Source organism: Lynx rufus, unplaced genomic scaffold (assembly GCF_022079265.1).
Source record: "Lynx rufus isolate CCGP_SWC_20201006 ecotype Redwood Valley unplaced genomic scaffold, mLynRuf1.p SCAF_55, whole genome shotgun sequence".
Classification (NCBI taxonomy): domain Eukaryota; kingdom Metazoa; phylum Chordata; class Mammalia; order Carnivora; family Felidae; genus Lynx; species Lynx rufus.
Genome location: NW_025814873.1, coordinates 606,148 through 630,376, shown reverse-complemented (window position 1 = coordinate 630,376; position 24,229 = coordinate 606,148). Strand labels below are relative to the sequence as shown.

The window sequence follows — 24,229 nt, the reverse complement described above, 5'->3', positions numbered from 1 at the left end:
TCTGTCTTTGCTGCTGGCCTGGTTTTCTTACAGAAGGCTTCTGTGGCCTCCTTGCCGGACCCCCTCGGGTCCCTCCCCAGGAGCAGCAGGCTCGGGCGGGGCTGCCGCAAGCCCCGGGCTCCTGTGAGCTCAGAGGAGGGGACGCGGGGGGGCCCGGGGTGGCAGGCACCCGGCCCGCCCGGCCCCACCTGGCCCTGCGTCAGAGGGAAGGGCTCAGCATTCGGCGTGAGCTCCCTTGTCACTCCCTGTGTGGGGGGTGGATCGGGGGTAGCGGCGAACGTGACAGAAGACGGTCCCTACCTTCACGAAGCTTACATTCCAGTTGGGAAGACAGGTGTGGAACAGGCGGAGGGATTCCGACGTGCCGACGCGTCTGCCCGCAGCGGGAGAAGGGGCCCCTGTAGGGCAGGGGTCAGGGAGCCTCTCCCAGCCCGCCCGGGGAGGGCCCGAGTGCCCGGCTGTCCTGCAGGGGGGCTCCGGGGGTTGTGAGCAGCTCAGGGCACGAGCTGATGCACTGCCCCCAGTGGGCAGTGGATGGGTGGGAGGTTTCTGCGGGTGCAGGAAGCTCTGGGTGGCTTGAATCAAGTCCTTAGTCTTTCGGGTGACGGGGACGACATCCGAGTGGCTCAGTGGCCCAGCCAAAACGAGCCCAGAGAACCCCACTCCAGCTTGGGGGCACCACTCCTGAACCCACTCTGATACGTTCTGGGGGCCAGACATGGCTGCCCATCTTGTCCCTCTGGCAAGGGAGACCACGCCCAGGCACAGACGGGGCTCACAGGCAGCTTGTGTCCCCCAGGGCCTCCTGGCCACACGTCACCCGGGAGTTGGCCTCAGCAGCATCCCTTATAACCTGTTGTGCGTCTTAGCCATCTGTCCATCTGTTGGCCCGTCCATCACCCACCCATCTACCCACCCAAGTCTCGGTGGAAGAACCTGGCACAGCGGAAGGGGTGACCAGCCTCAGATAGCGGCAGCCTGCTCCCTGGCACTGGGCATGGGGACACTTGCACTGCCCGAGCCCCCTTCCCTGCGCCGGACCCCGGGCGTGGTCATCGGGGACAGAGGACAGCCTTTCCCACTGAACACTCAGCATGATGCAGGGAGACAGACAGGGCAGCCGCGGTCCTGCTTCACTTTCAGAGGGACACTTGGGGCCTTTACGGTCCCTCACCCAGCCTGGTTGATGCGGGAGCGGACAGAGTATTGGGAAGGATTTCTGGAAGAAGCAGGGCTCAAGCTTGTCACCCGAGTAGGTGATAGCCAGCGGAGGCACCAGGTTGCATCTGATCCCACATGCAACCCCAAGAACTCCCCCTGTGAGTCTCGGCCGGCCCCGCGACCACCCTCCAGGGGACACCAGCCTGAACACACCCAAGCTTAGCCATGACTCGTTTGTCACGTTCTGAGAGGGCTGTTTTAGGCGCACAGCAGTGGAGCCAGCGGCTGTGTGTGTGTGTGGGGGGGGGGGGGTGGAGGGTGTGCAGGCAGCCGTGTGCGTGTGTGTGTCGGTGGGGGGAAGGGCTCGGTCGCACACCCCAGTGCTCGCCTGCTCCCACCCCGTGCACCGAGTGTGCTTGCACTGTCTGTATGAAGGGCGCCTCCCCGGGCTGGCCTTGCTCTGTGACCTTGCCCCAAGGCGGGGCTCCCTGGCAGTTTCTCGTTCACCGAAGAACTGGGCCGGGAGCACAGGCCTCTGCTGGGCATGGGTTTAGGCCCTGGAGCTTGGAGGGTGGGCACGTTGAATGGAACACAGGTTATATGGCAGGGGAGGTGCGGGTGCAGGTTCTGCGGGGTCAGGGGGCCCCACTGAGCCGCAGGGAACTGGGTACCTGTTACTGGTGAGACGAGCAAGTGGTGGGGGGCCCAGGGGGACAACCAGGCCTGGAGACACTGGAGGGGGCTTCCGGGGCAGAGCTGTGGGTTTGCAGCTGGGACAGTGAGGTCCAGGGACTGAGGGGCACACCAGCCATGGGCAGTCTGCTGTTTCCCCGGTGGCACTGCTGGGTCCTATTCCTTGGGCCCTTTCTCAGCAGCACCCTCTGGACTGGCCACTCACCCCTCACCCCTAACACCCCTGTGGCCCGATCGCCAAGTGGAACCACATGTTGCCTGTCTGCGTCCGGCCCAGGAGGCGGACACTCGCTCCTGGGATGTGCAGTGGAGCCCGGGCTGGGGGGCCCTGTCGGGGAGAGGTCAGGGGAGGCACACAGCTGGGAGGGCACAAGATGGGGTGGCAGCCTGGGAGGTGTCTTGGAAGGGTGAGTTGCCACGGCCTTGTTGTTACTGCCAGAAAGCTCAGGATCCCAGGTGCCCCTGGTACGCCCCAGTCCGAGAGTAGTGTCCCTCACCCCACTAGTCTGATGGCAGTGACCTAAACATGCTAGTTTAAGGGAATTGTCCTCTCCCCACCCTTCTGAGAGCCGTGACCTGGCCCTGCCAGGCTGAGGGCAGTGCCTTATTTCTACGTATCCCTCAGCCTGAAGGCAGAGTCCCAGCCCCACCAGTCCGAGGGCACGCTCTGGTGGCACACCACCGTGTAGGAGCGGGCTGTTAGATTTGCAAGCCAGTTTCCAGACTGTTGGCAGCCGAGCCAGCCATGGGGTGTTTACACACAGAAGCTGCGGGTGCCCCGTGTCGGGGCTCTCCCCTCCCCCAGGAGGTGCCGTCCCGTAGTTTTCCTATCAGCCTTCTGACGCCTTTACAGGTGTCCCCTCCCCGGCTACCCTGTCCTTTTTCAAAATGCTGTGTTTTTGGTACTTGTGGCTGTTTGCCAGCCATGTGCCAGCCTCTACTTTGTAGGCTTCAGGAGGTGGGGGTGTGCCTGATGTGTTCACTGCCCAGAACAGAGCCAGCTCCTAGGCCTCCAGTAAGCATCGGGTGGGTGGGTGGATGGATGAGTGGATCAATGGGTAGATGGATGGATGAGTAGGTGGGCGGGTGGATGGACGGATGGATGGACGGACGGACGGGTGGATGGACGGGTGGACAGACAGACATACAGGTGGACGGACGGATGGATGGATGGGTGGACGGATGGATGGGTGGACGGATGGACGGACGATGGATGGATGGGTGGACAGATGGATGGACGGACGGATGGATGGATGGGTGGATGGACGGATGGATGGATGGATGGATGGATGGATGGATGGATGGGTGGATGGACGGACGGACGGACGGACGGATGGATGGACGGACGGACGGACGGACGGACGGATGGATAGGTGGATGGATGGATGGATGGATGGATGGATGGATGGATGAGTGAATGGAGAATGGTTGGGTAGATGGGTGGTGCATTGATGGCTAGATGGGGGATGGACTGATGGATGGACGGACGGACAGACGGATGGGTGGATGGACGGACGGACAGATGGATGGGTGGATGGATGGACGGACGGATGGATGGACGGGTGGATGGATGGATGGACAGATGGACGGGTGGATGGGTGGGTGGATAAGTGAATGGAGAATGGATGGGTAGATGGGTGGTGCATTGATGGTTAGGTGGGGGATGGGCTGATGGGTGGATGGATGGATGAGTGGATGGACCACAAGGCCCAGTGGTGGGCACAGGCACAGGGGCTCTCACCTACTCTCCCAGGGCAATCAGGGCACCCTCTGGCCCTGGACATGGACTTGAAGGCCCAGGGACTCTGATCTCATCTCTCCAGCTCCAGCTGGAAACAGAGGTGTGCCAACCCTGACCCCCTAGCACGATTGGCCAGTGGTGTTTCTGAGCAGCTAGGGAAGCAGACAGGGCTACAGGACAGCCAGACTGCAGCTTGGGCTATTTGGGGTCCTGACCTGGGGACACAAGTAGGTGACCAGCCATCCCACTGTGTCTGGGATTGGGGTGGTTCCCAGGATGCAGGACTCAGTTTTGCAGGATTTTCTGGGAAATGGGGCTTTCAGAACTAAAACTGGCCACCTGAGGAAGGGTGACAGACCCAGCCTGCCCCTCCTGCAGGGTACCACTGAGGAGTCTGGTTGAGGCACCCTTTCTAGGGCCCAGCTGAGAGAGGAGACAGTCTGTATGAGTGTATGAAGTAGAATTCAGGATCCTCCTTCCTGAAATTTCAGCTGCGTATGTGTTGTAACGTAGGCCCTCCTTCCCTTTTCCCCTAACCAGTTGTGCTTGTGCAGTGAACAGCCTTCACAACTGTACGTGGCAGCCCTGTGTTGGTCCTTTCCTGACCCTGTAGTGTCTTAGGGTTCAGCTCTTCTCTTCTGGGGCAGGGACCCTGACCCGAGCTAACCTGAAGTGCTATCCCCCAGCAGTGAGTGTCGGGCTCATGGGGGTGATGACTAATGATCAGGGCCATGAGAGTCTCCCACAGGGCCTGATGACACACGGTTTGCGTTTCAGATTCAGTAAGTCTGGGGTGGGACCTGGAAATGTGTGTTTGCGTTCCTGACAAGTTCCCGGGTGTTGCTGATGCTGCAGGCCCAGGGACCCCACTTTGAGAAGCACTGGACTATGGCTCTTGGCTTCTTAGAGAGGCTCCCCCAAACAAGGCAGAAAGGAGGGTCCCCTGTCTGTCCTGGGGTCCAGGGCAGTTAGAGCCCTGCAGGTGACAACAGTGACACCTGGTGGCTTCTCAGGGCTGGCCCTGGGCCCAGGCTGGCAGATTCCTCCACCCCCCACACCCTCCACCCCCGCCCTCCCCCGCACGTGTGAGGGACTCCGTTGGCTTCCCCATTTCACAGGTGAGGAAACTGAGGCTTGCCGACAGTCAGAAGAAGCCATTCTGGCCCAGGGTCTGTACATTCACTGCCCACTGAGCAGGATGGAGCAGGGGAGGCGGGGGCTCGTGCCTGGGGTGGGGCTAGGACCCTGCCCTCGGCCTGGCTCGGGGAAGGAGGGTGGGAGGCTGCTGGCGAGGCTGGGCCTCCCCTGGGCCTGGGCCTGGGCCCCGGGCTGTGGCTTGTGGATACTAGTTCTGTCTTGTCATTCACGCTCTGTTGGCCAACAGCACGGGGCCTGTGGCTTTGGGGGGCTGCTCCCCCATCGTGGGACCTGGGGTGGCCCTGGGGAGCCAGGGCTCTGAGGAGAAGCCTTGAGAGAGGCTGAGCCTGGCGTGGCGTCTGCAGGAGGAGGGGCCCAGGCCTGAGGGAGCTTCCCTGGGACTCAGGAATATTTCGGAGCATAGACAGTGCACCTTGCAGTCCCGTCCTGACCTTTGGCCCAGTCGGGGTCTCCAGGCTGGAGGGTGCTTGAGACGAGAGGGCCAGCTGCAGACTCTGGATCCTGGCCAGGGCCCCCTGACCCTGGTCGTGAGGCGGGTTCTGAGGGCTCCTGGAGGGCGCCGGTACTGGGCTGGGAGGCCTGGAGGCAAAGAGGAGGGTAGGACATTCACATGCCCTGCGGCGTCCCCACACTGTCCCACAGGGTCTTGAACAGCACCAGGGGGAGGGGTCGGCTGGATGGTGAACCACCAGCTGAGTCTCCAAGGAGACACCAGGCACGCAGACGAGGTGCGGTCAGCGTGTGTCCCACACACTGACACAGAGGACAGGGCTGCCGGGATGTTCCAGAACCGGGAGGCTGGAGGGGTAGGGAGGTGGTGGGACGGCAGACCCCAGCTGGCGAGTCAGGGAGGCTGAGAGGGCAGTCAGGAGCCCAGGAAAGCTGGGCCAGGTGGTTCGGGGCTGTAGGAGGTCAGGGTCGGGGCTGTGATGTCTTCATTGCCACGGCTTTGTGAGGTTTGACGTTATTTCCAAGCAAAAAAAAATAGGAGCGAAAATTCCGGGTCTCCTTAACCTCTCGGGGCTTGGTTCGGTCCTCTGTAAAGTGGGCACAAACGTCTCATCAGGGCTTCTGGGGGAGAAGCAGAGAGCTGAGCACCACAGGCCGGGGCGGGGGGGGGGGGGGACGCTGGACAGCGTATGACAAAGCAGCCGTCCCGCCACGGGGTGCTGTCTGCCTGAGGCGCAGGGAGGTCTAGGCCCGGCCGGGGTCCCGCGGTGGGGCGTGGCCCGCACACACCCAGCTGGTGGTGCCCTGGGACCGCCGTGGTGGGCGCGGGCGCAGAGAGGGTGGGTGAGCTGCCCTGGCCTGTCCTGGAGGCCCGGTGACCAGCTCCCTGGTGTAGTGAGATGGGGCAGGATGGCCCGCGGTTTCCGGGAAAGGGGACGGGGCTGGCGCTTGCTCTTCTGGGTGTTTCTCTCCATTCTGAGTAGTAAATGGTTAGCTCTGTCCCCGCTGCCCTCGCCCTGGGTGGTGGCCAGGGACCCTGTGTGGGTGAGCAGGGCAGGACAGGGGTGAGGAGCCCACAGGCAGAGGGTGGGTCTGTGTTTGCTGAGCCTGCCTCTCCCTGTCCCCAGATGAAGGCCACAGCGTCCAGAGGGGGCGACCGCCACAGTGGGGATGACAGCTTCCACGAAGCCACCAGCTCCCGGAGGAGCAGTTCTCGGGACCAGCTCAGTGACGTGAGTGCCCCAGCCACTTGCTCAGCCGCTCGCTCCCGAGTCTCTCGGGTGCCCCCCACCTTCAGCAGACGCTGCAGGCTGCGTGCTTAGGACCCCGAGAGGCTCACGAGAGGGCTTTGCCTTTGCAATTAGCATTTTGCCTTCATTAAAACGTGATTTCTCACTAATTAGGACTTCCCCACTAGGAGGGGTTTAAATGAGGAACGCCGATTAGGCCCCAGCAGGAGCCGCAGGGGAGGCCCCTCTTCCGCGGGGCCGCCCTCTCCCGCAGGTGCTGCTGGGCAGGTGGTGGGCAGGGAGGCGGGTCTGTGGGGGGACAGCAGTGGGAGATGCTTCTGGTGCTGAGGCAGCCTCGGGCCCCCTGGGAGCACGGTGCCCGCGGAGGCACACTCAGTGCCTGATCTGGGGGACAGACGGTGTCCCAGAGGACAGGTCCCCGGGCCTCAGGCACATATGGGGGCGACCCTGGCCACACGCAGAGATTGCACTTGGGACTCGGCAGGCAGTAGGGGTCTGGGCACCCTCCTGGGTCTCCCTGGCTCCCTGGCCACAGCCACCTGGAGGAGGGGGTGGGTGGGCACAGCAGGAACTGGGATGGGGACAGGGGGATGGGGGTCCCGGGAGGAAGCCCCTCCCCCTCCCAGAGGCCTTTGTCTTCCTGGACCCTCAGCTGCAGATGCGGGGCGGCCAGGGCCTGGTTTCTGGGTGACTGAATGGAGTTCGCCTCTCTCATTATCATCTCAAAAGGGGCGGGGGTGGGGGGGCGCGGCCAGCAGGGGGAGGCCTGGAGGAGGGCCTAATTGCCCAGCTCTGAGAAGCTTGTCGCCACAAGATGGGAAAATAGGCTGGTAATTGTCTGGGGCCCAGGGCTGCCCTACTTCGGACTCTAATTGCTGGCGGGACCAGTGAAGACGGATTCTGAGCACAGTAGGGGCGGCCCTGAGGGCACGGGCTCCAGGGCAGTCAACAGCACCCCGCCCGCCCCCGCCCCCGTTAGCGGGGCTTGGGGGTGGCCCTCCCCCAGGACCTGGCAAGGGCCTGCCTGGGCTAGGAAGGGTCCCAGAGCCCCAGCCGAGGCTGCTTTGTGCAAAGCGGTGCAGGCTGGGCTGCACTAGGAGGGGACCTCGCTTCCCCCCCCGTGTTCACCCACCCTCCCCGAGGAATCTGCAGCCAGATCCCCCCCCACCCGTCCCCCGCAGCGCGCTCTGGACCCTGGTGTGCGGGTTCCAGCCAGCCTGCCTGGCCTGCCGCGCACGCGCCCCTCGCGCACGCGCCCCTCGCGCACGCGCCCCTCGCGCACGCGCCCCTCGCGCACGCGCCCCTCGCGCACGCGCCCCTCGCGCACGCGCCCCTCGCGCACGCGCCCCTCGCGCACGCGCTACACCTACCCCCACGTCCGCCCGGCCCGCCCTCTCCTGTGCCCTGTCCCCCATCCTGCCAGCCTGTGTACTCGTGGAACGCGCCTCCCCACGCGGCTGCCCCACGCTCCCTCAAGTGCTGTTGGGGTCACCCTCGGGGATCTCCCTGCGTGGCCGCTGGCCTCCAGGCACAGCTGGTCCTGAACTCTCACTTCCCTGACCCCGAGGCTACCGGTCCAGCTCCCTTGCCAGGACCCTGGGAGGCTGGGGGTGGTAAGGACCAGGCCAGCCTGGACGCAGGGTCGTGGGGCTGCAGACCGGGCCCCAGGAGGGGCCCGCCTCCCCGCATTCCCGAGGCTACAAGCTGTGAAAGGGGGTGGGGGGCCTCTTGGACATGTGCCGGAGGGCGGAGCCCATCACTGAGGGCACGCGGGGAATCCCTGGGGCTCCGTGATGCTCTGCTCTACCCTCCCCTGCAGCTTGGAGTCACAGCGTCTGCACCCAGGGATGGGGGCTCCGAAGGCTCAGGTCCTGGGTGGAGGGAGTGGTCCTGGGGGGGGGGTGGGTAGGCAGCGGTTCTGGGGCCCTGACCCTCTCACTGACTGTCCTTCCTTCCGCACAGAGCTCTGCACAGGCGGTCTCCGGCCGGGGCTACTCGGTAAGTCCGTCGCCTCTCCTCTGCCGTCTGTGCCCCGCATGCCACATCTCCCTGGAGCCCCCGACTGTCCCGAATGCTTCCCCCGGGGCTGGAGAGATGTCAGGATGGTCCTGGCCCTGCAGCGGGGCTGGGGGTAACTTGGTACCGGGCTGGGGTGGGGCCAGAGCCGCCAAGATGGGGAGGGAACATCGCGCCCGCTCAGGGCCCTGCCCTGGAGAGACCTCCTCAGGGAGTAGGGGCGGGGGAGACCCTGCCTCTGGAGGCCTGCCAGGAAGCAGTTGGAGTGAAGGGCCCTGGGGCCTGAGTGACTGCTCCCCCCTCCCCCGGGGACTCGACTCCCCGCAGCACAGCCGTGCTGGCAGGCAGCCCTCTGGCCTTAGCTCTGCTCGGGGCCAAGGGCGGGAGGGGCTGGCCTTGCCGAACGGCTCCAGCTGTGTGGCGACCCCCACTCTGCCCCTGGTCCAGGGGAGCAGCCCCTGCCCGGTCCTCACGACTTCATTTCATTTCCCCTTAAGTGTCAGGAGGAACGTTAATGACACCATAAAACCCAGAGCTCCGTAAAAGCCATTTCTGCAGATTTACGGCCATTTGGGCTCACTGGAGGGCGGGGCCGGGGCTCCGCCCGCCTCATCGCTGCAGCCCCTGATTTACTGCGAGTTCCAGAGTTCCAGGGCCTGCTGGGCTGGTTACATAAATCACAGCGGCTTTTTATAGGGTGTCATCAACCCGCTGACTCGCTGTGTGGCAGGGCCACCCCGCACCCCCGGCCCTCCCTTGACCCCCGGCCGTCCAACTCAGGGTCTGCCGCCCGGGCGGCTGTGCCTTCGGGTTCCGACCCGGATCAGGTGTGGTGCTTTCCAGCTTTGCCCATGAGGGCCGTATGCTTCTGGGTGGTGGTCGCATCCAGACTCCAGAGGGGCGTCTCTCTGGGGGAACCCTGCCCTCCTCAGGCAGTCGTGACTCCCTTGCCCCCAGTCACAGCCACGGGTGACAGCCTCCTCCTCCCACGGGCCTGGGCAGTCCCCACGTCCCAGCCACTCTCGGAGGTGACCACGCTGAGCACGCAGCCTCTGACCAGGAGCTGTGCAGGCACTGGGCTCCGGTGAGGGACAGGGCCGGTGGGCCTGTGGTACGGGGGCAGCTGGCAGTAACGTGCTGTGGTCGGGATCAGAGAGAGTGAGGGGCCAGAACGCCCACCAGCAGGTGAGGTGAGGGATGTGGGCTGGTCCCACAGGGCCCCCTAGAGAGGCCAGGCCCAGGGATGCCCCATTTGGAGCCTCCTTCTATGTCCAAGTCCCCCTGGGCTGCTGGGGTCTCCCTGCCCTGAGCTTCCCTGCCAAGCCACTGGACAGCCCTTCTGCTCCCAGATTGCGTGCGTCATTCACGGTCTTCCCCCCAAAGAGCTTTTTTGAATGTTTCCTGGAGAAGAACCCATAATTAAGGTGCCAGCTGCTTGCAACTTAACCCCGCACGGCTGTTGCACGGGAGTGACAGGTGGCGGCAGGGACAGGCTCCGCCTGCTGCTGGGGCCGTGGGGGTTCCTATGTGTGCACGCCAGGCCCTGGCACGTGCCTGTGGGCCCTGCAGGGTGTGGGTGGTTGGCCCCACCCTCCCCGAAGCAGAGGTGTCTCTGGCCCCGGGGAGCCGGAACTGACCCAGGTGACCCTCGTCCAGTAGGAGCAGGCAGAGTGGGGCGGGTGGGTGGCCGGGCCCAGGCCTGGAAAACACAGTGAGTTCAGCACCCAGATCTCTGCGTGCCTCGGGCCCTCAGGGCTGTCTGTGGTGCTGGCAATGCCCGCCAGGGGTGTGAGGGCTGGGCCAGCTGGACTGGGCAGAGGGGTTGCAGCCCTGCCTCTGGAGCTGGGCATCACCATGGGAGCCTGGACGCTTAGGCGTGTGCGTGTGCGGGTGTGTTCGTCATGGGACCCTGGACACTTGAGTGTGTGCGTGTGTGTGGGCATGAGCATCATGGGACCCCTGGACACGTGTGTGTGTGTGTGGGTGTGTGCCATGGGACCCTAGACTCTTGAGCTTGTGTGTGTGCATCATGGGACCCTGGGCACTTGAGCGCATACGTGTGAGGGTGTGTGTGTCATGGGACGACCCCGGACCCTTGAGCGTGTGCGGGCGTGTGCGTGGCGTTTCAGTGGGTAGGTCGTGTGGCTTCTGCGTGCCCTTGCCTTGTGTGCAGCTCCGTGTGGCTCTCGGTGAGAGGAGGGTGTGTGCCACGTCCCCCTGTGTGTCGACATGTGTCTGGCAGGTGGTCTCTCCGTGTGGCTGTGGTGGGGCTGTGCACACCAGCACCTAGAGGTGTCTCGTGTTTCTCCGTGAGCCGTGTGTAAGTGCCAGGTGTGGCACAGATGCGTCCCATTTGTGTGTGGCTGACTGCAGGCGGGCCACACGTGCCTGTGTGTGACCCGTGGCCCCTGCCTCTCGGGTGTGTCTGCAGTTGGGGCCTCAGCAGGGCTCGTGCCCGTCTTTGCCCGTCCCTGACAGCGTCCCTGCACTAGGTGCTTATAGACTGGACTTAAAGGGGCTTAATTCTGTGAGGGTCTTACCCCAGCGAATCCCCAATTATTGCCCATCCTCAACAGCTCCTGTCCCGAAAGCTTGGTGCAGCCTCCCCGGCTCACCATCAGATGCTAGTGCCATGAAATTAGTTGGAAAGGAATTCTCTCAATTTGGCTGCTTGCAACTGAGAGCATGATGACCCATCTCCCTCCCCAGCAGGGACTTGGGGTTTCCTTTATTAGAGAGAAGCGAGGGTCCAGATGGCTACTGAGGCCGGGAGGCCGGCCCTGCCCTCTGCATCCCGAGTGAGTGTGGTGGTCGGTGCTCAGAATGTTCTGGAAGGGGTCTGTGCTCACAGAGGTATGGGGGGCCTGGCAGAGCCCCGACAGGTGAGGCCGTCAGCCAGGCAGGTCTCAGGTCTCTCCGTGGTGGACGTTGTTGCCATGGCGATGACCCCCCCCCCAACCTCCAGGTGAGGACGTTGAGGCGCGGGGGGTCAGAGAGCCCCCCCAGGTACCCACTGAGGGGCCCAGCCGAGACGCGGAGCGCAGCCGGCGGGCCAGTCCTGCTCCGGTCTGTCACCATCAAGAGGGAGCCGCCTTCCCGGCACCTCGTCCCGCCCCTCGCTCGCCGGCCCCGCCCCCCGCCCGCTGGGGCTCGCAAGCCTGTTCCGCCCTCGGGTCGGCCTCGGGCTCGGGCGATTCTCCCGGCCCACAAGGTGCTTGCGCGTTGTCCCCCCTCGACGGGCGCTTATAGTCTGTTCTGCACCCGTCACTGGTGCTGGGAAGGAACCGAATGGCCAATGTCCCTGCCCCGCGGGCCTCACGGTGCCGCGGAGAGAACAGTGAATATTCAGAGCAGATAAGTACCCCTCCCAGGTGGAGGCCGTGAGCGCAGCGGTGCGAAGGCGGTAGGAAGGTGAACGTGGTGCGGCAGGGGAGGCGTCTGCACCACGCCGGTGGCACCGGGAGCCCCCGGGGCCACGGCCCTGCCGTGGGAGGGGCCCACCTCTGTGTGTGAAGGGGCGCGGGGCGGCAGCTGCTGCGGGAGGGGTCCCCACCCGCAGGAGGGTCCAGGCGAGGCTCTAATTGGACTCCGGGCAGGATGGGGAGGAAGGGGTGTCTGCCAGGCCAGGCAGCCGGGAGGGGAGGGGTGTGTGTGGGAGAGCCGGCTCCTCTGGGTTGAGTAGCGCCCCACCTGCTAGACCTGCCAGGGCAGTAGCCCCTCACGCAGGGTGGAACGAGCCGCTTGGCCTGATCGCCTCGGGGGGGGGGGGGATTTCTGGAAACTGACTGTAAGACTTTGGTTGGGCTACGGTCCGCCGGTCTCAGCACCTCCTGCCACGGGCCGGGCCGGGCCGGGCCGTGGGGGGAGGCTGCTCGGACTGTGCTGTGCCCCAGGCTGTCCCCTTCACCTCAGTGCCTGGGCAGCCGGGCAGACCTGAGAGCACCTGGCAGGGCCCCAGCTGGTGCCGGGCCGGTGCCCGTCAGTTGCTGAGGAAGCCCGGAGGGGCTCAGCGTGGAAAGACCACTCCCTTGCCTGGGCCTCCGCTCCCCCGCTGTGGGCTTCCCTGTGCGGCCCCTGCGTGGGCCGGTTCGGCCTCCTCACAGCATTAGGGCGCCTTAGCGAGAGCCGGGAGGAGGCAGTGTCGGCGGTGTGGCTTCCACACCCTCTCTCGTCACCAGAGAGCCACTTGGACTCAAGGGGCAGGTCCGAGGCCCCCTTCCTCGGCAGGAGGGTGCCCACGCCTTGTGAGCGGACACGGGCTGATGGGCACACGCACCCCTCACCCGTTCCGACCCGGCCTCTCCTTCCCCGGGGGGCGGGGGCGCAGCAGGTCTGTGCCGGCGAAGACAGGCGCGTGCGTGCACGAGGCAGCTAGCGCCTGCAGCCGACGTCTGCGAGTGCCTGCAGCGAGCCGGGCCCTGTGTGGCTGTGAATGAGGCTGACCCGAGCTCCGGCCAAAACGGCAGCAGGGCCACACGGAGGGCCACGTGTGTGTGATTCGGCACACGCGTGGGGTCCCCCCGTGGCCTTGGGCCACCACTTCCTCCCGGGACAGTGGTGGTAGCTCCTGGCTCTGTGCGTGGTGTCCCGCCCTCCGTCGTGCCTTCCGGGTGCCGAGTCCAGGTGGGCCCTGTGCTTGCTGGGGCCAAGCAGGTGGCCCCCCCCCCGGGGACCAGGGACAGAGCTCGAGGTAACTGACGGGTGCGTGCAGGCCGCTCGCCGGCTCTGCCTCCTCGAGCCAGGGCCATCTGTGGTTAAAGGTGGGGTGTAGCACGAGATGGGGTGGACCTGGGTCCCAGTGAGGTGTCAGATGGCTGGAGGGTGGGTGGACACGTGCAGCGGAACCCCGGCCGGCTGTCCTCTTTGGGGGAGCTGGCGGAGAGGTGCCCGGGGTGTCCCAAGCCGTCCTGAGACCTGCTTGCTCCCCAGAAGTGGCCGCCCCCGAACAGCGTGGGCTGTGTCTTCACGAGGCAGGTTTACGACATCCATTACCCTGCTCCTTGGGCCACTTCTGAGCGGCCGTAATTTGTACAAAAGCAATAAAAACCAGTCAGCCTGTCCCTGGAGTCAGGGAGCTGCATTCTCCTAACGACCTCTGAGCACAGGGCAGTCCTTGAGCCGCTGCTCGGGGGACGGCGGGGACGGTGGGGGTGTGCACTGAGCACAGTGCCCTTCCCTGTGACGCAGCCCCAGCCAGTGCCTGGTGTCTCTTTTCAGAGGATCCACTGTCTACCCACCCTTCATTCACTCAGCCCACCGCCTAGGGCCCTGGGGTGCAGCCGTGGCCCACGTGTGTCCAGCTGGCAGAACACGGAGGCCCCTCCCTGTGGGTGGGTGAAGAGCCCCTGTGTCCCGGGCGCCTGTCACCCAGCGCTTCAGCCCGGCTGGGTCAGGGGGTATCAGCCCCAGCTGGGCAGGGCCACTTTCTCAGGCTGGTTGTGAGATTCCGAACGTGGCCCTAGGGTACCTCCAAGATTGTGTTCCCAGGGAAGCTGACCCTGATGTGCAGGCTGATGAGGGTTTGACCCAGAACAGCCAGGCTGGCCCTTTATTGCTGTGCAGTCTGTGGATGGGGCACCGGGAGGGGCGTGGCCTTAGGGGCCTCTGCTCCCGAGCTCCCTTCCTGTGCCCCAGGGCTGCAGGCCCCACTCCCGGAGCCAGGTAGCAGGATGTTCCTGGAAGGGGGCAGGGCAGTGAAGTGCTGTGCACTCCCAGGTAGGGCAAGGACAGGACAGAGGATGAAATGATGAACAGGCGACCTACCCAGTACTTTAGTTGCTGGCGAATGGTCTTAGGAAAGATACAGGCGGAGGGGGTGCCGGGGTAGAGGGGGAGGGGTGCCCGGGTAGGGGGGAGGGTCCTCAATCTCTGACTTTATCTTGTGTGAGCAGGTTCTGAAGGTAACTGTGTGTGTCTGACAGGTCCTACCTGCCTGGACAGTCACGTGGGCACATTTCTGTACCTCGTCTCTCTGTGGCCGTTTTCTGCAGGTAGCCTGGGCCTGGTCCCCTTGCTCTGCTGTCCCAGGTGAGGTCAGCCTAGCCAGGGCAGGGTGTGCCCCAGGCACACCAGGGTTGCATGCCCTCCCCTTCCCGGGTTTCTGGAGACTCACCCTGCTGGACAGAGAAACTTCCCACCCCCACTCCTTTGTCGTGCCAGATGCTGGAGGTGGGAAGGAACAGTCCCCCTGGAGCGTCCACCCCCACCACCGCCCCCCCCCACTCACAGAGCAGCGCTGCGTGTGCGCTGAGCTGGCCGGTCACCGTCGGGTCAGGGCAGCACAGCCCAGGACGGCCATGAGCGCCTCCGCCCCCAGCCCTGGGACCTGGTGCCGTGGGCAGCACCTGCCGCCAGCACCTGCCGTCCTGCTGGGGCCGCGCCAGAGCTGCCTGCAAGGGTCGCGTGTGGCCCCTGCGCGCCGGGATGGGGGACAGGGCCGGCCCCTGCTCGCATTCCTCCCCGCGCTCCACAGCGCCACAGAGCCCTGTCCTAGAGGGAAGGGCCAGCTGGGTAAGGTCAGGCCAGGGTCTGCGCTGCAGGGGAGGAGCGTGACGCTGCCCTGGGGCTGGGGGCCTCAGTGTTCTCTGGGAGAGGGCCGGGGCGGTAGCCTACAGGGCCACGGAGACAGAGTGGAAGTGTTTGCTGTTCCTGTGCCAGCTCCGAGTGCACACGGTTCTGGAGCTCTGCGCGTCCGCGACGGTGGCCCCGGGAGCTCACCCGCACCGAGGGTGCAAGCAGAGCGGATCTCTGGTGCCCGCCCTTCTGGGCAGACGGCAGGAGAAAGCTAGACCCGACAGGGGCTTTCACACAGTGTTGGCCACCGGCAGGAGCCCCTCACTCAGAGAGGGGCAAGCACGGGGTGCCAGGCGGGGGGCAAGGTAGGTCAAGGTCCGGACAGAGAGCTAGAAGGAGAGGGCCACGTGGAAGCTGAGGGGGCCTAGCCGGCTCATGGGGCCAAAAGGGGTGCCGGCTTCAGGCAAGGCTTGTCCCAGCAGCCCAGACACGTGCAGCCCGTTGGCACTTCTCTGGGCAGATGGCCGCATGAGGGGTGGGGCGCTGTCGGCAAGAGGGGACTGGGTTCTGGGAGGCATCAGGGCCCTCCAGCTGGGGGCCTGGAACCCTGGGCACAGTTGTCTGTGCCTCGGGGGTCACACAGTTGTGTCACGGCCCTCGTGCTTCTGTCAGAGCAGGGGCCGGATTTAGTGTCAGGAGAGCGTACGTTTGTGAGAAACTGGCTTGTCTCTGTGACGTTTTCCAAACGTCTTTAAAACTTCCTCCCCCGTTGTCATATTTCAAACTGGCAACAGGCGCATAAAAGAGGCTTCAGCCCCACTACAGGGGGAGCGCCTGAGGGCAGGTGCCCAGCCCTCCGGCCTCGGGGAGCAGCTGACAGAACGCCCCTAACTGGGCAGGTGGGGGTCTGGCACACGGGTGGGCCACGGATTGGGGCCTGCCCCGGTCAGTTTGCAGGGACTGCCAGGAGAAGCCATCCCGTGTGTCCCCTGCACCCCGTCCCCAAAAACTCCAGGCCTCACAGAGTCTATCTTCCTACCTGCTCTCTGTAGGGAAGGCCCCACCACGGGCCACACATGTTCCAGCTGTCCCCTCGCTGCCTTGTGGACTCCAGGGCACCCACTCGGGCCACTTGGGGACATTTGGCCGGGGGACTGTGAGCCTCAGACACTATGGTCACTCTGCAGTGTCCTCTTGGCTGGGACTACACATGGTGTGGACTCCAGGAAGGCTTGTGGGGGCCATTGCAGCCCCCGTGCCTGTGCCCTGCCTACGTCGCCCCCCCCCCCCAGCACGCGGGACACCTCAGAGGGGCAGGGAGGCTGGCACACTCCCTGCCCGCCTGGCCTGGGGTGTGGGCAGCCCCTGCCCTCCCTTCAGCTGTAGGTCACTGTGGCTTCCCGCCTCTGCCAGGCCCTGCACTTCGGTTCCCCGTTCCTGCGTCCGGCCTCCAGGCGGGTGCCCGGGAGGGTCCGCCTTCTGCCCGGGACCCTGCTCGGAGCCACTGAGCGCATAACTGCCCCGGGGCAGTTTGGTGCCGAGTCCTGGGACTCCCGTCCGCCCCGTGACCAGGCCCCAGCCCTGCCCCCAGAGGCCGGACACAGACTCTCTGCACAGGCCCACAAGGACGCCTCCGGGCGGCGGCCACACGCGCGGGAGCCGTGGCTGGAGGGAGGGCGACAGGCCGGGCCTCTGGGAGATTCAATTATGTGGGACACGCGGGGCTGCGAGGGCACAGGAGGTTAGGAATTAATGTTAACGCTGTTCTGGTTGAGACTTTTTGTGTTGATAAATAATTCATGAGGCAGTTAGCGCTTTGAGTCTGACAACACGAGAATATATTAATACAGTCGACGCTGCGAAAGGTCAGCCGTGTGCGGCGGGGCTGTGGCCCATCTTTTATTCTCCTCTGACACGGGCTCGTTAATGATGCCAGCCCCGCGAGGGCTGGCAGGGGAGCCGCTAACGAGGGACAGGAAGAGGGGGTTTGTGCCGGCCGTGGGCACGGAGGAAGACACGGACCTGAGGGACTGGCAAGGCCCCTGAGGCAGGAGCAGAGGGTCCCCGCCTTCCCCTTGAGGCTCGGGAGAGGTGAGCAGGGACCTGATCGTGAGGTGGGGCTGTTTGCTGTCCCAGGTGTTTGTTGAGCGCTTAGTGCGGGCGGGGGGGGGGGGGGCTCCAGGCCCTGTGGTCAGGGGATTGGAGGAAGCCCAGGAACCCCCGCTCTCATGGGGGCCATGGGACAGCGGGACGGGGAGAGAACATGGAGGGGCTGTCGGGCTGGGGTCCAGAGGTGTCACTGAGCACACTGGGGGAGGGCGTTCCACGGGGACGTGTGTGTGTGTGTGTGTGTGTGTGTGTGTGTCAGCGTGAGTGTGCAGGCATGCGCGTACGTGCATTATTACCCTCACAGCGTGGCCTGCAGGTAGGGGAGGCAGGGTTAGCAAGGGGCCCTCGACACCTGTGGGGAGAAGGAGCTGCCGGTGGGAACAGAGCCCAGTGCGGGGCGCAGCGGGATGCACGGGCAGGCAGGTTTGGCCCTGTTGGGGCTCGGACTCCCGAGAGGGACAGGGCCACCCCGGCTACGACGGGAGATGGCGACCCAGAGCAGGCAGCAACCGGGGCGCCAGGCCTCGGTCCGTACAGGCAGCAGTGTCCCCCATGCTGCCACCACCCTGGGGCACCACCCGAGCATCCTCTGCCCTGGTAGGCGATCTCAGACAAGCTATCCCACGAAACAACACCCAGCTCTCCTCGAGATCTTACGGAACTGCAACGAGGGAATATTAAAAGTAATTTGCGTTTTTCACAGTGGTGTTGTAGGTTGGCCCCCACTGGGAAACCCAGAATCCCTCAGGAGTGCCATCCCCTTGAGACCCTGCATCAGGAGCGGGAGGAGGACAGGACAGTTCAGACATCAGCGGTCAGAGCCCAGGTCATGCCTCCGTTCAGTCGTCCGTCCATCCGGGCATCCGTCCATCCATGCATTTGTTCCAGGCCTGCGCTGTCTGGGTTCTGTCCAGGGGCAGCAGGTGGGTCATGGGCCAAGCAGTGGAAGGATCAGAATGTTGCCCCGGGTCCTCTTGAGATTCAGAGGCTTGGGGTCTGGCTTCCCCTCTGACCGGGTGCTGGATCTGCCTGGCGCCCTGTGGCCCGGACTTTCCTCGCTGATGTGGGCTCGTGCAGTCGGCTACTCAGAAGCTGCCGCGTTTCCCGCCTCAGCTCAGACTTGGGGCTCAGGGATGGTCCCAGGCTGCCACCAGGCCCCACACTTGTCACCTTGGTGACTGCTCCCAGCCAGGTCTCCAAGGAGGCCTGGGAGCAGGAGACAGAACGCCAGCCCACTTGTCTCTCAGGGCCCCAAAGAGCCCACTGCCCGCCGCTGCCCGTGAGGAGGCCTCCAGATGGGAGGCCGCCCGGAGCTCCCCATTGCACCCGAGACGCAGACTCCCTGGGTGGGAACAGCCTGGGGCTCCCTCCCACTGCTCCTGTCTGTGAGGGGCCGCGGGGCTGCCTAGGGGTGCGGCCCAGGGGAGGCAGCCCCGCCCTCGATGACCCCCCTGCTCAGGGAACGTGGCCCCGCCTCCCCCCTCCCACGCGCGCCTGCGCAGCTCCAGCCGCGCGTCTCCGCTAAGTGGGTCTCGCTCAGCATCAGCCCGTGGAGGCCGTCCGCGCTCGGGCTATTAGGCTGCAGTAACTTAATTGCTCGTTAATTGGGTAATTAGTGCTTTGTTTTGCTTTAAAGCCTAAATACTCATAAAAGTGAATTAGCTGAGTAAACAAGAATGGGATTTTCAGGGTCCCCATCCAGCTATCGTGCATAATTAATCAGGCTCACTGTGACTTTCTGGGCCAGAGTGGCCCGGAGCCCTTTGCAGGGTGATACTGTGTGATACCCAGCCCTGTCCCAGCTGCCATGAGGGCGTCCCCGGCTTGGGGTCCTGACCAGAGGGGTCAGATGGAGACCATGGGTTCCAGAGCCCCCTCACCCACTCGCCTACTCTGCCTCAGTTTCCCCATCTGTACGCAGGTGGGGCTGTGGTGGCGCTTGAGTTGTACAGAAGTGACCTCAGTGAGCAAATGTGCCGTCAACCTCACCCCCCACACCGTCCCAGGCCTCCCGCTGCTGGGATGCAGGGCCGCCTCTGTCCTGCCGGCCCAGCGGACCCCCAGGTCCTAGTGCTTGGCTCCCGCCTCTGGGCCACACGACTGCAAGCAAGTCCCTTTAGCTTCTGAGCCTCCACTTTCTTGTCCGTGTAATAGGCTAATACCACGGCAAGCACTGGTTGGACAGCTCCCACCTTGTGTCGTGTGACCCACACTTGCGGTGCCATTCAGCACTTGAGACGGTCACCCAGCTGGTCCTGTGGCCGCCCCGGAGGAGACTGCGGCCCCCACCCCACTCCTGGCACCCTTGCCTGCCCATGGGGTCCCGAGGCATGGCCCTGCATTGGTGGTGCTCACTCACATGACTGGGGCGCCCCAGCCCCAGTGCCCAACCTGTCCACGGCCCCTTGTTTAGCTTGCCCTGCTTACTGGGCGTGCGTTCTGAACCCCCGTGGAGTGCGTGCAGCACGATGGAAGGGAGTACCCTCATGTCCTTCTCCACGGAGGAGGGACACCCACGCAGGCGGAAAGGCAGCCGCTCCCTCCCCCAGGTTCTTCAGAAGCAGTGCCAGCAGGCACAGTGAGACCCGTGAGGGGCTACGGGAGGGTGAGAGCCCTAAGCACAGACGAGCTGTCGGCACGGCCACACGCATGGGGACAGGTGGCTCTGTCAGGTCCCCTGGGTGCACACGTGGCGTGCGGTGGGACACCCATTGGACAGGATGCCCAGGCGCTCATGTGACAGAGGCCCAGAGCACACCCTGACACGCGTCGCAACATGCACACGCACGCGTGAGCCACGATGGCGCGCCCAAGGAGAACGACCACAGCAAGGATTCCTCGGGTGTCCCCAGGGCACATGGAAAGTGCATGGGCACACCTCAGGGCGCATGGGTCCGGTCCAGGTGGGGTCAGCACTAACTGTCCAGCAGCTCAGTCTTGAGTTTCTGCCTCCACGCTCAAGTGAGCTACATAGAATGTTCCGTTGCCTTCCACCCCCACGTAGACCATGGACCCTGCTGATTTTTCTGGTTTGCAGCTGCTTGGGCCTTTGCGAGCGACAGTGCCCTTCCGGAGTGAGTCCCAGACTGGTGAGAAGTAAGGTTCTCCTTTGCCCCCGGGCAGCTCTGCAAGCTGGACCTCCAGAGGCGGTACCCCAGACCGTGGACCACACCACACGCCTCCTGCTTCGCAAGATAGAGTGGGGCACCGAGTGGGAAGCTGGAGCGGGGAGGCCTTTCAGCATCCTCATCCAGGACAGGGCCCAGGACAGCCTCTGGGCCCCACGTGAGCAGGAGGGACCCTGCCCCGGCTCCCCGCCTCTCTCCTCTCCACTCCCCGTGGGCACCTCTGGGCCAGGCCCAGGTGCTGGAGCAGCTGATGGGAGCCGGGGGCTCAGCGTCAAGTTTCCCCGCCCATGAATTTTTCGTGCCTTTGTTTGAGAAATGGAAGGCCAGCGGCCTTCCCCTAAGCTCCGCCGTGAAGCGGTAATTACGTTCGCACTGAGACGAGAAAAAGGCACATTTCTGTTCCTGTCGAGTGACCGTGTTGATTTGCGTCTCCCAATTCTGGAGGGTGACAAGCCGCCCCACCCGAGCAAGCGACTGCCCGGGTTTCTGGAAGAAAGGCCTGGTGATGGAGGCCAGGTTCTCCAGACCTCCTGAGCAGGTGCTCGTAGGGGAGCAGGGCACTGTCAGGTGACAGGTGTCTGTGCCCAGACCCTCTGGGGGGCTAGACGCCTCCAAGGGCTGTTCAGGTGATGTGAGGGAAGAGGTTGAGGCGGATGATAGCGATGGCAAAGATGCTGGTGGTGACGATGCGACGATGGTGGTGATGGTGATAAAGATACCATCGTGCCGTATGTCGTGCTGGCTTCGTACCCAGCACTGTTCTAGTGCTCTGCACGGATTCACTCACGGAACCTGCGCAACAGCCCTGTAGGTGCGCCGTTGTCTGTGTTTTGCAGAAGCACAGACTGAGGCACAGGTCAAGGGACTTGCCCAGGCCTGCACAGCATAGGTGGTGGTACAGCGTCCCAGCGGGCGTCTGCTCCGGAGCCCGTGTTGTGGCCTCCCAGCCATAGCCAGCACGTCTCCTCGGGGCCTGGAGTCTGTCCTGTGCTCCGTGGACTCCCCGCCTCGACCCCCACCCACGCTGGGGCCACCCGGCCCAACCCTGTGAAGGTCACCTCGCTCAAGCGGCCCCTGTAAGACGGATGTGGCTCTTTTTCCCTCCTTGCCCTGATTAATTGCCTCATTCAGTTCCGACTCTATTGCAGTTAAACATTAATTCAGTAGGACTTAATAACGCGAATTCATTTACGACGTGGCCTGTGCTGGCTGACAGGGGTGTGCTGTTTGGTTAATTATAGGATCCGTGCACTCGCCGCAACGCACCCTCACCCCGCCTTGATTGTCGGGCCATTAAGCTCTCATCGCGACACCAAAAGCCGTGGGGAGAGGTGTGAGGCGGCCCGGCCTGGGGGGTTCCGGGCGCCCCAACGCGGTCTGGCCGCACACGAGGCCCAGCCCTCCCGGCAGGGTGAAGGGCCCGCGGTGTCCAGCCCAAGGGCTTGGTGCCACTAACGGAGAAGGAAGAGGCCCGGCGGGGGGCCTCCCACAGCTCTGCCAGCAGCGTGGCTGTTCTGCGCCAGCTGTGCACGGGCCCCCTTCCAGGGCCCCCTCCCACAGGCCACGACCCTCTGGCCCCCACCCCTTCTCTACCAGCACAGAGACCCTGGCCTTCCCTGTCTCTAGGCCAGGGCTCCCACAGCAGAGTTCAGTCCCAGCTCACTGGGACTGCACAGTGACACTCCACGTGTTCTGGAATGTTCCAGCCCCTCCTCGCCTTCCCATATGCCTCCTGAGTTTCAGCCCCTCTCCCCTCTCCCTACCCCCGGACCCGGCCACGCAGGATTGCCCTGGCCTCTAGTAGCCATGTGGCCAGCACACTGTGGGCCCACCGGTGCCTTCTGTGAAAGGACCTCCCCCCGATGCCGGGGGCCGGGGGGCCTCTGTCCAGGCCCTGCGGGGGGGGGGGGGTCCGTGGGGCTGAGGGTGGGAAGCTCGTGGCCTCAGAAGATCCCCCCCAACGTGCCCAGCCCCCAGGGTCACTTTAGGCTGCAGCGAGTGGCACACGTGCGCAACTCTGTGAGCTTTGTCGTGGAGCGCACCCCTGCCCTCACCCCGGCCCCCTCCCTGCACTAACCAAGTGGAGGGCACCGCGCGAGCAGTGCGTACCCCTGACTCCCTCCCACCCTCCTGCGTGGCCCCCGGAGATTTCTCTTCAGCGGGATAATTCATCTGACGGGACGTGTCGTAATTGCAGTTGCTGGAAAGGGATTATTTTTCTTTATGTTCTTGCAGGGGGGCATTGCTGTGGTTTCTAGAGGAGCAGTCTTTCTTTTTAAAGCTCTGCGTACTGAAAACGGAAAACAAAGACTTGTTCGCATGATTGCCAGCCTTCCTTTAAAGCAGCCAAGCTGACACGTGGAGTGGTTTATGCCCAGTCTGCGGCGGCTCTCCCGCAGGCCGTGCTGTGGCCACAGCCTGTCCTGACCCCCTTGTCTGTCCCAGGGGTCCGGGCTCGCTAGCCCCTCGCCCTCCCTGCCGCCCCTTCAAGCCGGGCCAGGCTCCCGTGTCCTTGCCCGGAGGACACCCCCGATCCCTTCCCCGGGCCCCCACCCCCGTCCGTGGGCCTCGTGAGGCGTGTGGGGTGTGGCCTGTGCCCGCCACCCAGGAGACCAAGCTCTTCCCGCCTGGAGACCAGCATGTGGGCGGAGGCCTGAGGGGGTCGCAGGGTAGCAGCTCTGTCCCAGGACGGGGTGATGCTCCTCCAGGTGTGGCCGGGGGTTCACGGCTCACTCTGGGCCCCGGGGTCTGCCTGGCCGGCCCCGCAGAGCCCTTGACCGAGGCCCCCTCTCCCCACAAGCCCCCCCCCCCGCCCTGCCTAGGGGTGCTGCGGGGCTCTGACTCTCCTCTGTCTCTCTCCCCGCAGTGTGACAGCGAGAGTGAAGGGGACGACAAGGTAAGCCCCCCCCCCCCTCCTGAGACCTCCACCCACAGGGGTGCAGAGGACACAGGTCCGGGCCCCGGCTCCCCCAGGGCTCCCTGGGATGGAGACCGCCAGCGGCAGAGCAGGGTGGGAGGCCAGCTTTCCAGGCTGGGGGCTGTAAACGTCACCAGAAAATAGAGACTTCCGTTAATAGCAGTGTGCTAGCACCTCATAATTACCCTCCTTTTCAGGAACAATGAAATTCCCATTAACTCAGGATTTATGCAGCTGGAGAAACCACAGCGCAGGCCTCCTTAGGGCCCTCGGTCCTGGTCATCTACCGGCCCTGGGGTGTTTTGTGGGCAGCAGGGAAAGAGGCCGCCCAGAGCCCTGAGCTCAGCAGCTGGGCGCCTTATGGGCAGAGATGCTCCCCGGCCCCCACCGGCCCAGGCTCCTGCACTCGCTGCGGGCCTCTCCCCCAGCCCCGGGAGAGGGAGAGGGCACCGAGCCTCCCTGACGGATACCCGGGGACACCGAGGCAGAGGGAGGGTAAGGGTCACACGCCTGGACCCCAGGCAGGCCGGGTGCATAGTCCTCCCGGACACGTGAACGGCCCACCTGGGAAGAGTCGTAGCTGGTGATGAGGCTGCAGGTGATGGCCGTGCACCAGGCTGCAGCAAGGGGCTGAGCGGGTAAGGGGGACGGACGTCCAGGCCACGGGACGGTGCGATCAAGCGCTCTTTTCGGCAGGTGGGCCGAAGGGCCCCCTGAACACCGGCTCTGAGGCAAGTTGTATGACACGGGGTAAAGTCCCACGGGACGTCTGTGTGCTGTGTGACCTTGGTTCCCGCTTACCTGGTGTGTCCCCGCCTGTCCCGGGGGGACAGCCAGACGGCCCCTCTCGGGAGACAAATACGTGAGCAAGTGTGCAAAGGACTGGAAAGCCGCCTGGCAGGACAGGCCTGCAGGGGACCCCTGACCAGCCTTGGAGCCTGGGAGGGGGACAGCAAGGGCCAGGAGTCACCACGGCGGTGGGGGCGGGGGTGGAGAGAGGAATGGTGCGGACGGGTGAGGGCCGAGTCCCAGGGCATGCCATCCGAGGCAAGTCAGCCTGGAGGTCCCACGTGGGCTTGTCCCTGCGGTCTGG

General features: G+C 64.5%; 1 protein-coding gene across 14 annotated transcripts in view; it reads left to right on the top strand.

The window, feature by feature from the left end:
• FBRSL1 (fibrosin like 1) overlaps nt 1-24,229 on the top strand; it is a 78,938-nt gene that overhangs the window by 24,512 nt on the left and 30,197 nt on the right. For 13 of the 14 annotated variants that reach the window (XM_047101031.1, XM_047101030.1, XM_047101036.1 and 10 more), the window contains exons 3-5: nt 6,331-6,435; nt 8,416-8,451; nt 23,086-23,115. In XM_047101031.1, coding sequence (XP_046956987.1) covers nt 6,331-6,435; nt 8,416-8,451; nt 23,086-23,115 — 171 coding nt within the window. The remainder of the gene's footprint in view (nt 1-6,330; nt 6,436-8,415; nt 8,452-23,085; nt 23,116-24,229) is intronic. The other variant, XM_047101028.1, reaches the window with a different exon arrangement.